General features: G+C 32.7%; 2 protein-coding genes across 3 annotated transcripts; one reads left to right on the top strand and one right to left on the bottom strand.

Moving 5' to 3' along the window:
• Nucleotides 1-3,253: 3,253 nt before the first annotated feature.
• On the bottom strand, nucleotides 3,254-4,012 carry LOC118034571 (uncharacterized). The gene is made up of 3 exons (XM_035039913.2): nucleotides 3,819-4,012; nucleotides 3,661-3,706; nucleotides 3,254-3,569 (listed from the first exon to the last, which is right to left on the bottom strand). Exons 1-3 carry the CDS (start codon nucleotides 3,939-3,941, stop codon nucleotides 3,514-3,516), a joined length of 225 nt encoding a protein of 74 aa, XP_034895804.1. The 5' UTR covers nucleotides 3,942-4,012; the 3' UTR covers nucleotides 3,254-3,513.
• Nucleotides 4,013-5,344: 1,332 nt separating this feature from the next.
• LOC118034573 (putative E3 ubiquitin-protein ligase RF298) lies at nucleotides 5,345-9,879 on the top strand. 2 transcript variants are annotated; one of them, XM_035039914.2, is made up of 4 exons: nucleotides 5,345-5,554; nucleotides 5,657-5,697; nucleotides 6,053-8,185; nucleotides 9,188-9,879. In XM_035039914.2, the coding sequence occupies exons 2-4, from the start codon at nucleotides 5,695-5,697 to the stop codon at nucleotides 9,728-9,730; spliced, it is 2,679 nt and encodes an 892-aa protein (XP_034895805.1). In that variant the 5' UTR covers nucleotides 5,345-5,554; nucleotides 5,657-5,694; the 3' UTR covers nucleotides 9,731-9,879. The 2 variants fall into 2 exon arrangements, with proteins under 2 accessions (XP_034895805.1, XP_034895806.1); XM_035039915.2 differs by lacking the exon at nucleotides 5,657-5,697.
• Nucleotides 9,880-15,909: the final 6,030 nt, after the last annotated feature.

Raw genomic sequence — 15,909 nt, 5'->3', positions numbered from 1 at the left:
TCATACCTTAATAGCATTTAATGAAGGATAAATTTCCCTTACATCTATATTAATGTGTTGATGGGAATATGATGAGTCTTTGGAGGACTTTTATACACCTAAAGTGTGGAGAGATTAGGGTCTAAGACACCATATGTAGTTAAGCTCACGGAGGCTGAGTTCTTCCTTAAGGTTAGACTCAAGGGAGGTTGGTTATTCCCTTGAATGTGCCAAGGAAGAATGGTCATTCACTTAAGCATGTCTATGGGAAGATAATCATTACCTTAGACTTGATTAACTATTAAGTTCAAATGTTTTAGGTGTAGGTCTAACATGTTTGCTAAACTCACGCTATATTAGACTTGGTTGACTGCTAAATTCAAGTATCTTGGATCTAGCATGTTTGTCCGACCCACATTACCTCATTCTCTTAAGCATGTCAGGGAAGGATAGTTATTTCCTTAAGCATGTTAAGGGAGAATGGTCGATACTTTAGACTTGGCTAACTATCAAGTGTCTTACGTCTGATATATTTTCTAAACTTATATTGTCTTGGATTTAGCTGACTACTAAGTCCAAATATCTTAGGTCTGGAATGTTTGTTAGACCCAAATTATATCATTCCATTGGACGCACCGAGAGAGGATGATCATTCTCTTGGGTGTGCCAAGAGAGGATGGTTGTTACCTTGAACTTGGCTAACTACCAAATCCAAATGTCTGATATGTTTACTAAACCCATGTTATCTTGGACTTTATTAACTACGTAGTCCAAGTATCTTGGGTCTAACATGTTTAATAGAGTCATATTACCTCATTCTCTTGAGCGTGCCAAATAAAGATGGGCATTCCCAAGGCATGCCCAAGCGAGGATAGCCATTAGGGGTGAGCATTTCCGGTTCGGTCCGGTTTTCTTCTAAAAAAATAACCAAACCAAATATTTTTTTTAAAAAAAAAAAAAACCGAAACTGATTCAAACCGACCAGTTTCAGTTCGGTTTGGTTCAGTTAATTAAAGAGAAAAACCGAAAAAACCAGTTCAATTTTTTTGGCTTTTTTATAACTTTTGATGGGGTCATTTAAAAGGCTTGTAAATTTATAATCGATATAAAAAACCTATATTCATTGTTTTACTTTCCTTTACTAGGATTTATCTCAAATGACTGGAGAAATATTTTTAATTTGCACCCAGTGGTTTTCTCAAACCAATCAACTCTAATCAAAATCCAAAATAAAATTATACATCAAATAACACAAACCAAGAAAACAATGCCTCTGATAAAATTAAAGAAATACAATCTGCAAGAGTCTTTGAAATTGAAATAAAATGCATCAACTATCTCTCTCACGGCATTCACAAAAACAAAACAAAAGGAAAGATACTGTTGTTTTAATATTATTGTTAAGTAAACCAAATGCCTTCAACATTTTATTGCTTGTATTTTCTCAGAAACCAAGTGAGAAGAAACTGCAAAGAAAAAAACCAACTATTAAGGCACGCAAGCATGGACATTAAAAGTGCATCTTGTTCTCTTGAATAGTTCACCTGAAAAGTTTAACAAAATAGGTTAATATAAACTGATAAAAACTAAAAAGAAAAAAATTAGAAATGAATAGAAAGCATCAAATTTTTCATCCAACTTGGAGAGGCAAAGAACTTGAAGGAACGACTGCTAGTTTTGATTTAGAGACAGATAATTGAGAGATGAAGATTTGATTGAGAGATTGAACAAGAGGGAGGGGGCGGCGGCTGGGTTTGCTAGGGTTGGAAGAATAAACTAAAAAGTAGATCTTTATATGGGAGAGATGAAGATCTGAACGAGAGATTGAACAAGAGGGAGGGGGGCGGCGGCTAGATTTGTTAGGGTTAGAACAAGAAACTACAAAGCAGATCTGTAGATGGGAGAGAATAGAGATGAAGATTTGATCAAGAGGGAGTGAGGGGGGCGGCGGCTAGGTTTGTTAGGTTAGAAGAAGAGACTGAAGGTGGGAGAGAATAGAGGAGATGAAGATTTAATCAGGAGGGAGTGAGGGGGGGCGGCGGCTAGGTTAGAAACTTAGAAGAAGAGACTGAAATGAGAACTGTAGATGGGTTTGGAAGGTATTTATAGTACTATTTTTTTTTTATTTGAACCGGTTCGGTTCGGTTCGAGTTAACCGGTTCCTGCATTACAAAACCAAAAACCGAACCAAACCGGGATTTTTTCTAACTATTATAATCGGTTTAATCGGGTTTTTTTTTGTTCGGTTTTTTCGGTTAATTTTTTTCCGGTTTTCTCGGTTTATTCGGTTTTCCAGTTTTTTTGCACAACCCTAATAACCATTCCCTTGGACGTGCCAGAAACTTGGAATACTATCAAACCTAGCGTGCCCAAGACTTGGCATATTGTTAAACCCAATAACATTTGGATCTGGTTGGCACCAGACCCAATGCGTCAAGGCTTGACGCTCTTACTCAGCATGTCGGGACTTGGCACACTATCAGGCCTAATAGCATCTGGGTCAAGCTAGCGCCAGATTCAACATGCCCGAGGCTTGGTACACTGCCCAGCCCTCACTCAAGGCATGTTTATTCCTTTCAACGTGCCAAACAGAGGTGGATTATAAGGACTTTTTAGGCCGTTAAAAATAGATTATCAACTTGTATTGTTGATTTCTTGTCCAAGTCCATCCTTCTGTTGTATCGTAGAAGAATCCAATAAGTATGCAAACAGCAGTATTGGATGCAATGTGACAATCTTTTCACCGAACAGTGATACAAGAGAAATTTTAAATTTAATTCTCAAGTTTTCAATAGAGATGAAAGATTTTCAATAGAGATGGAAGAGCAGGCATTGCTTCGATTACCAAGGAGCATCTGCATCTCTAGTCTCGAAGCAACAAGGCCTTGCACGAGTCAATTTAGTTGTTAATTGATGTATAAAAGGGAAACAGAGAATTCTGAATTACATAGTTGGATACAGCCATTCAAATGTTCTTCTCTCTTTTGCATCATTAGAAATTTCAACCAATTTCGGCAATGCTTTTGATTCAATAAGAGCCACCAGCTCACCAATCCCTAAGATCACTATCAAGGAAGCATGCCGGTAATTGCAGTTTCTATGCTATAACTATCACAGCAAATCATGTCCTAGAAACCCAACTTCACGAGGTCATTGCCAACATGCTAATTAGCAGAACTGGCTTCTACCCTGTCTATTTCTCCTCTTCTTTTGCAAGCCCGCAGGCTGATAAGCATTACTTCATATATGTGATTCCCAGTGCCTATATTCCCGCTGCACAAAACTATTTCTCATCTCTTATTACCCTGTTTATTGGACACAATAACGTGTTTCATGAATTGTGATACAACTTTGAACAAAGAAAAGCAAACGCCCTAGTTCTTTTGAATAGCTCAAATGTTTACGGCAATCTATTGCATTACAAAAATTGCCAACCGGAGAATCTGAAATCAAGAATGCTGAAGTCAAGAGTTCATGTGAGCTGTCATTTAGTCACTGTATGGGAGCTTCTGAGTTACAGAAATCTCACTTGTGTCACTTCCCCTTGTCATTCTTCATCCTCTCATTACAAACCTTCAAAGCATGAACTTCTGTGAAGCATTTTAACAAGCACGTCATATGTACGCACTTCTTCAAAAGAAATGATGCAGAATCAAGCAAAAAAATAAAATTATAGCATACCCTTTTGGCAAGACTTCCAGTTCCTGTTGGAATTAACAAGGCATTCCTGAGAATTATAAGAAAAAAAAAATGGGTTTATGCAAATCAGTGACTTATGGAAACTCCCTCGCTGGGTTTAGGGTTTTAGAACTTTATATATATATAGTGGGATATAATACCTGTAGAAAGAGGTAGAGAGAGGAGCATTGTTTGAGTTGCTTAACGTTGTCATCGTCCTCATCTGCATCGATCTGGTGAAGCGGTTGTTGTGGACGGTGTGTTTGGTTTGGAGGCTCAGCCATTGCGGGGGTAAAGTCAGTAACCGCTACCTCACCAGTCGAAGCCTGACCTAGCGGAAAATATATTTGGAAACTGAAAAACTTACATTTCACATTTACCTGACAAGTTTCTGTCGAATAAGTGCCTGTTTGGGACTGAGATTTAACCTATTTTTTAAAAAAATTTAATTTTTTTTTTAACTAAAATTGAGTGCGATTTATACTTTTTGGATCGTTTTGATGTGTTAATATCAAAAAATAATTTTTAAAAAATAAAAAAATATTATTGGCATGCTTTTTCGGCACGAAAAACTATTTAAAAAACAACCGCTACTACACTCCCAAACACCCTCTAAAAGTGTGATGGTGAGATAACGAGAGCATTTGAAAACACGGATTAATTTATATTTTATTAAAAATTAAATTATATATATATTTTTTTTAATGTGTTGATTTCAAAAATATTTTTTAAAAAATAAAAAAAAATATTTTAATGTATTTTAACATAAAAAAATATTTAAAAAATAATCACAACAAATTTTTTAAACAAACCAATTAAAAATAACTTAAAAATACTTGTATATATATAAAAATTTATAGCAATTCATATACCTTTTTATTTTATTTTTTGAATACCCAATGGCTAAAGTACTATTTACTTCAACATTTCAAGCATTCATTAAATGGTGTTTTCTCACAGCATTATATTAAAATTAACTATAGTGGAATAGTTGAGTTGTAATATATAATATGTTGCTTACTATATTTGTTGTCTCTTAATTTTTTTTTTTTAAAAAACAATTTTATCTAACGTTGTCCATCATCTATTTTGTTATTTTCGTTCAATGTTGCTGTCATGGTTTTTTTCTTTTTAAAAATTATTTTTTTATTTTATTATCATATAATTAAATAATTAAATAAAAAATAATATTTTAATAACAAATTATTAAATCTAATGACATGCATGATTTATATCATGAGTTTGATTGATTGACTTAAATTTATTTAAGTTTTGTTTATTAAATTTTATTTTTTTATTATTTTTGTTTTTTAATAATGAATTAATTAAGAAATGAATTTTTTAATTTGCTTTTTTAATATTATCTATACATGTTTCGTACGTCAACTTGGATTGGCTCTGTAGACTCAATGTGTTTTCATCTTAAATATTAGTAAAAATATCATTTAATATGCAATTGATTTTTAATTAATGGTTAAAATCTATTGTTTTTATAAGAAATATTAGTAATTTTTAAATATTTTTTTTATATTTAAAATTTTTTACTTGACCCACAGTGCATACGGGCTAGTTTTAAGTTTTAACTAACCATGGTTGGTTAGTTGGTTTGGTTAAAAGTTAAAATTATGTTAAATCTCTTTTTTTAAAAAAAAAAAAAAAAGAAAAAAGAAAAGAAAAGAAAAGGGAAAAACATTACTACATGGCATGAGAATCCCTCCAAGCCCATATATTTATTTATTTATACAGACAGTGAGTGACGTTCATCGTTCTAGCAAAAACTATAATTATAAAAAAATAAAAATAACAACATATATTTCTGCCCTGTCTGTGATGTTTTGAGATTGTTCCCAAATAATAATATACCCTTTTGATTATTTTTTGTTAGCTCACAGTTCTGGTACGTCTCGATCATTCTTAAATCTTTTTTTTTTGTTGGATTTTTTTTTTAATTTATATCATTTAGTGTTTGCCTCAATTGGTAAATTTTCTTTTTTTGAAGGTGTTTTGATCCATTCATTGATTGCTGTTCAGATTAATATGGTTGGTGTTACGATATTCTCAACTGGGTTTGTTATTAATTCATTGGTTCTTAGATTTTTTGTATCTGGAATTCTTTGTTCTTGATTGATTTTGCGAATCCTGATGTGGGTTATTCCTTGATAGTGAGATAAAAGAGTTTATACGTAAAGAAATGATTTATTTTTTTATTGTTTGATTTGTATTGATTTGCAGTTGTTGGCTTATTTAGCTGTTTTTTTTATATATATATATTGAATTTGAGATTCAATGTTCATTCTGTCATCTTGATGTATTTTGATTAGTTTTCATTCAGGGTTGACGAATAGTTGATTGATAAATTTTGAGTGATAGAAATATTGGTTTTGTTTGCTTGCAGATTAAAATGGCATCAATGGTTGCTAAAGCCAATAGTAGTTGTTCCAGTCAAGTATCGCCATTGGCGTCAATCCAAGAAAAGGGAACCAGGAATAAGAGGAAGTTCCATGGTGATCCACCTTTGGGTGACTTGAGTAAGATTATGTCCTCAGCTCAGAATGAGTGTCAGGGTTACGAATTCTCTGCTGAGAAATTCGAAGCCACCCTGGGTCATGGGATGTCCAGTGCCTGTGACATGTGTGGTGCAAACCAAGACCATTCTGATGGGTTGAAACTTGACCTTGGATTGTCTAGTGCCTTAGGTTCATCTGAGGTTGGGCCAAGCCAGCCTAGAGGGGGAGTAGAGTCAGAGGAATCCCATGATGCTGATTGGAGTGATCTTACAGAATCTCAGCTAGAAGAACTTGTTTTGAGCAATTTGGATGCAATCTTCAAGAGTGCAATTAAGAAAATTGTTGCTTGTGGTTATACTGAAGAAGAGGCTAGGAAAGCCATTTTGAGGTCGGGTCGTTGTTATGGGTGTAAAGATACTGTCTCAAATATAGTGGATAATACCTTAGCATTTCTTAGGAACGGTCAAGATATTGAACTTTCAAGAGAGCACTGTTTTGAGGATTTCCAACAGCTGGGAAAGTATGTATTGGCAGAATTGGTTTGTGTGCTTCGGGAAGTCCGGCCTTTCTTCAGCACTGGAGATGCAATGTGGTGCTTGTTGATTTGTGACATGAATGTTTCCCATGCTTGTGCAATGGATGGTGATCCCTCGAGCAGCTTTGCTGCTGATGGTGCTTCAAATGGGGCCTCATCTGTTTCCACCCAACCTCAATCAAAACCAGAACCCAAATGTTCTGAGCTAAATTTTCCAAATCCTTGTTCTGAATCCAAGGCAAGCACTAACGAGACAGCAGTTCCCAAAATTATAAAACCTAAGAACTCTGCTGTTCTCAATGGACCAGTCTCAGATAAAGAGGGATCAGATTGTACAGTTGATCCTATCAATAAATCCTTCGACATTGCGGGATCTTCTCAATCTACTATATTGGAAGAAAAGTTTATCATTACTAAGAAGGTCCATTCTGGTGGTAATAAGAGAGATTACATAGTTCGACAGAAGTCACTCCATCAGGAGAAGAGTTATCGGACATATGGGTCTAAAGCTTCAAGAGCAGGGAAACAAAGTGGTTTGGGTGGTTTAATTTTGGACAAGAAATTAAAATCTGTTGCAGAATCTACTTCTGTTAACATAAAGAATGCTTCATTAAGATTAAGCAAGGCAATGGGAGTTGATGTGCCTCAAGATAACAGGAACCTGAATCTTCCTAGCAGCCCCCCTTCCCAAGCAGCATTTAATTCAGAATCTTTTAGTACAGGCTCTTCTATCCCTAAGACTGATATCTCATCCACATTAGCCCCGGTAAGTGCCCTGCCAGCTCTACCTGCAGTCAATACCCCGCCTGCATCATCCGCTGCTGATACTGAGCTTTCTCTTTCACTGCCTGCAAAAAGCAACTCAACTTCATTTCCTGCTAGTTGTAGTGCTGAGGCACCTAAATCTAGTTATGCTGGGATATCATATGACAAGTCTCTGATGCAGTGGGTCCCCCATGACAAGAAGGATGAGATGATTATAAAGCTTATTCCCAGGGCACAGGAACTACAAAATCAGCTCCAAGAATGGACAGAATGGGCAAATCAAAAGGTTATGCAGGCTGCTCGAAGGCTCGGTAAGGACAAGGCTGAACTTAAGTCACTAAGGCATGAGAAGGAAGAGGTTGAAAGGCTCAAGAAAGAGAAGCAAGTTCTGGAGGAAAGCACCATGAAGAAACTTACTGAGATGGAAAATGCTTTGTGCAAGGCCAGCGGGAAGGTGGAGAGAGCTAATTCTGCTGTCCGGAGGCTTGAGGTGGAGAATGCTGTGTTGAGACAAGAAATGGGGACTGCCAGGTTACGTGCAGCTGAGTCTGCTGCAAGCTGTCAGGAAGTATCAAAGAGGGAGAAGATAACACTAATGAAGTTTCAGTCATGGGAGAAGCAAAAAACTCTGCTTCAGGAAGAGTTTGCGACTGAAAGACGCAAGTTTTTAGAGCTACTACAGGATCTTGAGCGGGCCAAACAAATACAGGAACAGCATGAGGTATGCTTCCGAGAATGTGGCACTAATTTCCTTCTCCATCTTTTTCAGAGGTTACACACTGGATATGTTGTAACAATGGTCTGCCAGTCATTTGATTTTTAATGTAGCACAGGTGCGTTAGGTCAATCATTGAGTGGTGCAGCCAGTGACAGGTTTCTCATTCCCAATCTGTTGACCATTTCGAAACATTGTAACTTACCATGTGGTGCATAGTTTAGATGGTTGATATAGGTTGTGACACTGCTCTGAAAAAGAATTATGGATGGAATCGTGAATAATGCTCAATCAGGTTGATACCTGATCTGAGACTCTTTACTACATTTCCACGTGTGATGTGTTGCATGCAATTGTGTTCATTGACAGATGCACACGACATACACCATTGGGCTACTTCTATTAGAAGGCAAGTTCATGTGGTAAGCGATGTAGTGGTAATGATTTATGCATTGGACATAGAATATATGCAGAAGAATAAACAACACTTCTCTGCTGGCATTTGCATGCATTGGCATTGAAGCGTTGCAAATATACATTAACATATATATATATATATATATATATATATATATATATATATATATATGCTTGGGTTATGGTGATCAAGATTTTGTCAACAGATTTTTTTCAACTGTATTTCCTTGTCTTGCACTGTTGGCTGCTTAAAAACTGAACAACAAAATGTCTGGTTGGATTGTCCTCTAGATGTTCTTACTTCAAATTGGTTCACAAAACTGAGTTCTTATTTTGTCATTTCATTATCCTTCTCTTGTCTGTGTTCCAAGGAGCATTTTTGTTTGTCTTTGCCTGACCACCTCACCCTTGAAACAAAAATTTTTATCCATGTCCTATTAAACATCTGCATTCGATTGTTCTTTTTTTTAAAAAAAAAAAATCCTCTAGTGTGCATTGCCATTTGGTTTTCACAGATCCCTTCTATTCGTGATAGATGCTTCCAGTAATGACACTTTAGCCATTTCTCATTGAAAATGAAAAATATCTCAGGCTAGATGGCGACAGGAAGAGAAGGAAAAGGAAGAAGTACTCATGCAGGCCAGTGCGACAAGAAAAGAAAGAGAAAACATCGAGGCTTCAGCTAAATCCAAGGAGGACATGATCAAATTGAAAGCGGAAACCAATCTGCAGAAATACAAGGATGATATTCAGAAACTTGAAAAGGAGATCTCGCAATTGAGACTGAAGACTGACTCTTCAAAAATTGCAGCACTTCGAAGGGGAATTGATGGAAGCTATGCTAGCAGACTTGCGGATATAAAAAGTAGCCCTGCTCAGAAGGAGTCAAGGACCCCTTGTATCTCAGAAGTGGCCACAGATTTCCATGAATACTTTGAGATGGGAGGTGTGAAACGAGAAAGGGAATGTGTGATGTGCCTCTCTGAAGAGATGTCCGTAGTTTTTCTACCATGTGCTCATCAGGTGGTTTGCACAACATGCAATGAGCTCCATGAGAAACAAGGGATGAAGGACTGCCCTTCATGTAGGGGTCCCATCCAGCTGCGCATTCCTGTACGCTATGCTCGATCCTAATGTGTTATGGAGGTGAGTGTTTTGAGTAACAAATCCGGGACTCATTGGAGTTGAATAATGCTTCAGAGTTAAACCTTTGGAAAGAGTTGTAAAGACAATCAAATTGGCTTACAGTTGCAATGTTTATGCTTCACAAAGTGCTTTCCCCATATTTTGTGTCTTCTTTCCCTTAAATTTCATAGAGCATAAAATCAAAGCTTGAAATGAAATTCTAGACTAAATTGCTTGGTCATCTCTGTGGATAGATGCCCTGCAACAGTTGTGAAAAATGTTGTAGGTGAAATGTTTTCAGCTTCCAAGGGATGTTTTAAGTTGAAACAAGAGAAGTAAGTTGATGGTTATAATAAACTCTCATCTCTCCTCGTAAAGGGCAAAAACTGGGAAGGAAGGAAGGAACTGTCCATTTGCCATTCAACATCAAGTGTTCTTGTCTGCTTTTCTGTCAGTTGGCAATTGCAAATATGGGAAGGAAGGAACTGTCCATTTGCCATTGATGAAATGCTCAACTTGGATGAGGAGTAGAGTTGCTATTTCAGCTTGAGAAATGGGAATTGAGTTTTTGAGCTCCAGAATCCTTTCCGTAGAAATGGGACTCATTGATTAAGAAGTGGACTGAGCTGACAGCAACGAGATAGAGATAAGATGAGTTGAGAGAGGGCATGATCGCATTTCCTGTGTGGTCCAAGACCGAGCCAAGTGGCTCGACCTATTTGAATATCCATTTTGTGAGAAAAGGCCTCCTGTCCTGCCTGTGATTCTTCTTGTATTCACTCATCCAGTGGATGTAGAGTCTGCTGACCATTCATTTGTTCTGACCTGAAGAAATCTCTATTCTCTGATAAATATCATTTTTTACCTCCTCCTGTCAGGGACCCACGTCCGCCTTGCCCTTTTCCCAGTGTATAATTTTAAAACACAAAAACATTAGATTTTTTAATAGTTTTGATAAGATATCAAAATCATTGAAAATCTTTATTTCTTGCGAAATATAAACCGATATCGTTTAGTTAAATTAATAGGTTTTACTGCCAAACGTAGAATCGAGGGTCTAAGGGTGTGTTTGGTATTGCGGTTGCTGTTGTGGTTGTGGTTTTAAAAAAGTTGTTTTATAAAAAGTATTTTTAATTGAGGTTGGTTTGAAAAAATATATGTTTGGTTAAAACTGTGGTTGAAATTGAGGTTGAACAAAAAGTAGTTTAATGTGTTTGGTTAAAAAAATGCTTTTCAAATTGAGGTTATAAAATAATTAAAAAAATACTTTTAATTTAAATATTGTAGATTTAACTATTATTATTACATCATGAAATAAATAATATTGATATCAAATATTTTTTATTATTCTATTAAACTATATGCAATGTCATCACATACGAAATCTATCCAACAATAACTATATTTTTCATGGTTTCTTAAACACGCAACAACAAAACCTAAATTTTTTGTTACGTCATCAAGTGATCTCCTTCTAATTTTTTTGAATAAAACACAATTAAAATACAAATAAAAATTGAATTTTTTTAATTGGGTCGAACACGGCAAGAACATAATTGGAATTGTGATGAAATTTCACAAATGCTACGTCATCATGCTATATCCTTCTAATTTATGTAGTGTTATTAAATAATATTAAATACTATTTTTTCAACTAAAACTCATTTTTTTTAAAAAAAAAAATTACAATTTCATTACGTACAAAATTCATTCGACAAAAACTACAGTTTTTATGATTTAAAAAAACAAAAAAAAATATTGTTCACGTTCACATGAATAATGCGAGTCAAACCATGTAATTTTTTCTGATTTTTCAGAAAAAAAAAAATAAACTCAACTTTTTCTGGTTTTTTGAAATTAAAAAAAAAAAAAAAAAAAAAAAACGAAACTGATGCACTCGCACTGTACAGTGGAGCATGGCTCCACTGTTCATTGAACAGTGGAGCCATGCTCCACTGTTCCAGCTTTCTTCCATCAGGAGAAGCAGCAAAATGCTGCTTCTCTTGAACCTCGATTTTAATTCAACTTTTCGTGGGCCCTACCAATGAAAAGCAGAATACGGAGCGTTACCAAACAAATTTATGTGTGGCTGCGGGTGAACCTCACCCGCAGCCACGTTACCAAACGGCGCCTAAAATGTTATAGTGCATGTAGTAGAGGGGCCAGTTACAATCTTTCTGTTTTTACAGCTTAACTTATTAAAATCACGATCCATATTATAAATTTTATTGAGTTTAATAATTTTTTAAAAAAATTATATTTTACTTATTATATAATAATAAAAATAAAAGCTCATGGAATTGCACCAATCAAAGGGAGAGTAATAGTCTATAGCTTTTTTTTAACTTAATTATTATTTTATTTAACAAAGTACTAAAGGATGGTATTAAAAAATGTTTTTCAAAATTTTAAAAATAGTGGAAAGAAATAATAAAAGCACCATAATGTTTTTGCATAGAGAGTAACAGCGCATAATGTTTTTAATCATGGGAGAGGGAGAGGAGTTTTTGGTTGTTGAGTTCCAAGGAATTTCCAAGTGACGACAACAGACGAGCAGGGAAATCGTAAACGACGTTATTCTCAATCTTTGGGGTCATATATGGAATTGTAATTTTTAATATTTTAATATTTTTTTAATTAATATAAATATTCAAACTAGTTTATGTTATACATATTTAAATTAATTTTACAAGAATCATGAAATAATTCTAAATTTTTTTTAAAATAATGACTATTAAAAAAAAATCTATTTAAACTGAATTAATTTTTTTAATTTTTAATTTTATGGGATCTCACTTAGACGTAAAAATGCTATATAGTTGCTAAATCAACGATTTAAGAATAGCACAAGCGTGAAACACGTGGGTTTTTGGTTTTTCCAAGAAAAGGGAGCTTATGGAAGTGTGTGTAAAAAGTGAATGTAATTGGCTGAGTGGTTAAGATTTAAGAAGGAAAGGCTAATATACTTCTGAAGTTTGCCGCCCAAGTTTGAATCTACCTTTGTTCATTCTTTAATTTTGGTAAAATTTATTCTATTTTTTCTTTTATCCTATAATTTTTTTTTGTTATTATCTAATTAAATAAAAAAGTTAAAATAAAATTATTATACCATTTAAGTTTATGACCCGAGTCACAATTTTAATGATTTAAATTACAAAACCTATATTGATTCATTATATTATTGTTTTAATATTTTAAAAAAATATCATCTTAATTTTTTTAAAAAACATTTGATTCATTAATAATAGATATTTAAAAATAATAGTAGACGAGGAGTGATAGTGTTGTTACTGAAGGAGGTTGCGATGTAGAAAGAGGAGATAATGATAGAGATAATTTGAAAATATTATAAGTGTATTATTATTTATAAAATATTTTACATGTAATATATTTTTTAGTTATGGTGGTGGAGGAGCCAAGATGGTGGCAAGATAATGATGGTAGTGATGATATTATAAGTAAATTACTATCTGCAAAATATTTTACGAAATTTTAGAAGCTAAAAATATTTTTCAATAAATAAACTAAATTTAAAGGTTGACTATAAAATATTTTTTATTAACCAGTTTCTTGTAAAATATTTTTTGAAAAATATTTTTCAAAAACAAACATATAAAAATCTGAAAAACATTTCCTTCCCTATAAAATAATTTATGGAAAACAAATGTAACCTAAAATAATTACTTTACTCTTGGATGCCTACTATTGTAACATTAAGTCATTCTTCCATGTGATTAAAATAAATATTATTAGTAAAGGTCACCAGTTCGAGTCTTGTAAACCTCAAAGCCACTAGAAACTTACATTGTTGTTAATTTCAGGGTCCGAAAAATTAGTTGAGGTATGCATAAGTTGGCTCAGACACTCATATTAATCTAAAAAAAAACATTATTGAATTATATAAATATGTGTGAACAACTGAATTTAATGTTACATAAAAAAGATAACCTGCTTATTTCAAAAAAAAATCCTCTATCAATTAAATCCGATTTAAAAGGAATTAATAATAATAAAAGAAAGAGAGATAAACTTTTCGGGAAGCAATTGAACTAAACCTATCATCAAACAATGGATTTCACTTTTAAAATATATATTGACGATAACATTAAATCATTTCATCTTTAAAATTAAAAGTTATAAGAATTTAAAATTTTAGATCTAAAATCTTTCAAATTGATGATTTTATAAAATTTTGTATGTTCGAGGAATAGGTTATTTGATATTTAGATAATAGTTAATTAAATTTTCATGTTATTAATTTCCTTCTTAGCTCAAGAAATACAAGGCCAACAGTAGAAGTCTTAATATCTGTAAAAATAGTTCCTATCGATGAGATTTAAAGACCCTTCGATAATAAAATCGATAAATTTAAATGAGAATATAATAAATAAAAGAAAAAGTTTTAAATTCTAAGAACAAAAGTGTTTGTTCTTGTTCTTGAATGTGATTAATACTTTGAAATATATAAACTTTAAGAGTAGAAAAAATTGTGAACCTTCTTTGCTTTTATAACCCTGAACCTTGTCATCTTCAAGAAAAGAAAAGATTAAGAAGTTCTTTTGCTTTTGATAACATTAATGATGAATTAATATCTCTAACACATTATTAATAAATAAAAAAATATTCACACGTTATTAATAATGAGGGATAAATATCACTTATATATTATTAATGAGATGAAAAATGCAGTAAGCTTTTTAAAAAACTTTTATATATTTATAGATGTAGAGACCTCCTACATGAATATTTCATGTATATAGAATCATATGATCCTAACATGGATCTTTAAGTTCAGTTGGGTATGATATATAACCAAATTTAAAGGAAATAGATTTGATGTTTTGTTAGACTCGCGGGGTTTAGCTCATGGTTGAATCCAAGTAGATTAGATTTGACATCTTGTTAGAAACGCGGTAACTTGAACCCAATTCATAGCTAAACTTGAGATTATTTGGTATGATGTCTTATTAAATTCACATTCAATTGGGCTAATATGCTATCTATAGATTTTGTCATTTTCAAAGCATAAAAATATTGAATCGAGAATATTTACCCATCACAAATCAATTTTTAAGGTTTATTGATTGTTTAAATTGTTTTTTGAGATTACACTTGAGTTTAAAAGAGTTATAAGAATTTAAAAGTACTTTTTTTATGAAAAAAATAAAAAAAAAATAACATTTTTTTATACTGCCACGGACTTAGCCAAGAACTGGTCAAGTAGTCAGAATCCGACAACAACAATGAAGAAAAAGATTTACACATCCATGTCTTATTTCATGGCTGGGCCTCAACCAAGGCCTGGACAAAGCCTATTTTCTTTTTTCTTTTTTAAATACTTTTAAATTTTAAATTCATCACATTTATTTTTTTAATTTATAAATACAATAAATATGATATGTATTCTTCTAAGAAAATATTCTTTATGTGTGTAAAAATCATTCTATGAATTAAAAAAAAAACTTTAAAATGTTATAATCTTTTTAATATTATTTAGAAAAAAAAAATCTTGTTTAGTGTTCCAACTTTTAGATATAAATACAATATAAAAATTACTTGAAATTAAAAATAAGTTGTTTTGTAGTGAATTAAACATATCTATTAAAAAATAAGTAAAAAACATTTTCAACCATGTGAAAGCATGATATGCACAAAAAACGACAATGTAAGCATAATTAGACATTTTCTATTTTCTGTTCAATCTCGTCTCCTAAATCCTACCATCAAGCAAAGATAGAAACAAAAAGCTTGTTCTGTTACAGAATTTATTAACTTTTATTATTTATTAGGCACTTTGTTTTGCATAAAATAATTTCCATGACAATGTTTTTCCCATCTTCAAGTGGAAAACAAACAATCAAAAAATTGATAAATAATCTTTTTTTCTACACGGTCAATTTTCATTTTTTTTTTATTATGCTTAAACTTATCTCTTAAAAAAATTATTTTCACTATATCTATATATAACCAACAGTTCATATATAATCAACACTTTAATCAAATATAGAAGAAATTTAGTTACATGTTCTTAACAAATTGGATGTTACAACAATATTTTAAGGGCCTGTTTGATATTATTAAAATAAAATATTTTTATTTAAATTTTTTTTTTGATATTAATCCATCAAAATTTTCTTAAAATATATAAAAAAATTATTTTTAAAAAATTTAAAATGTTTAAAAATATA

Source organism: Populus alba, chromosome 10, assembly GCF_005239225.2.
Source record: "Populus alba chromosome 10, ASM523922v2, whole genome shotgun sequence".
NCBI lineage: Eukaryota > Viridiplantae > Streptophyta > Magnoliopsida > Malpighiales > Salicaceae > Populus > Populus alba.
This window is presented reverse-complemented; position numbering and strand designations above follow the sequence as displayed.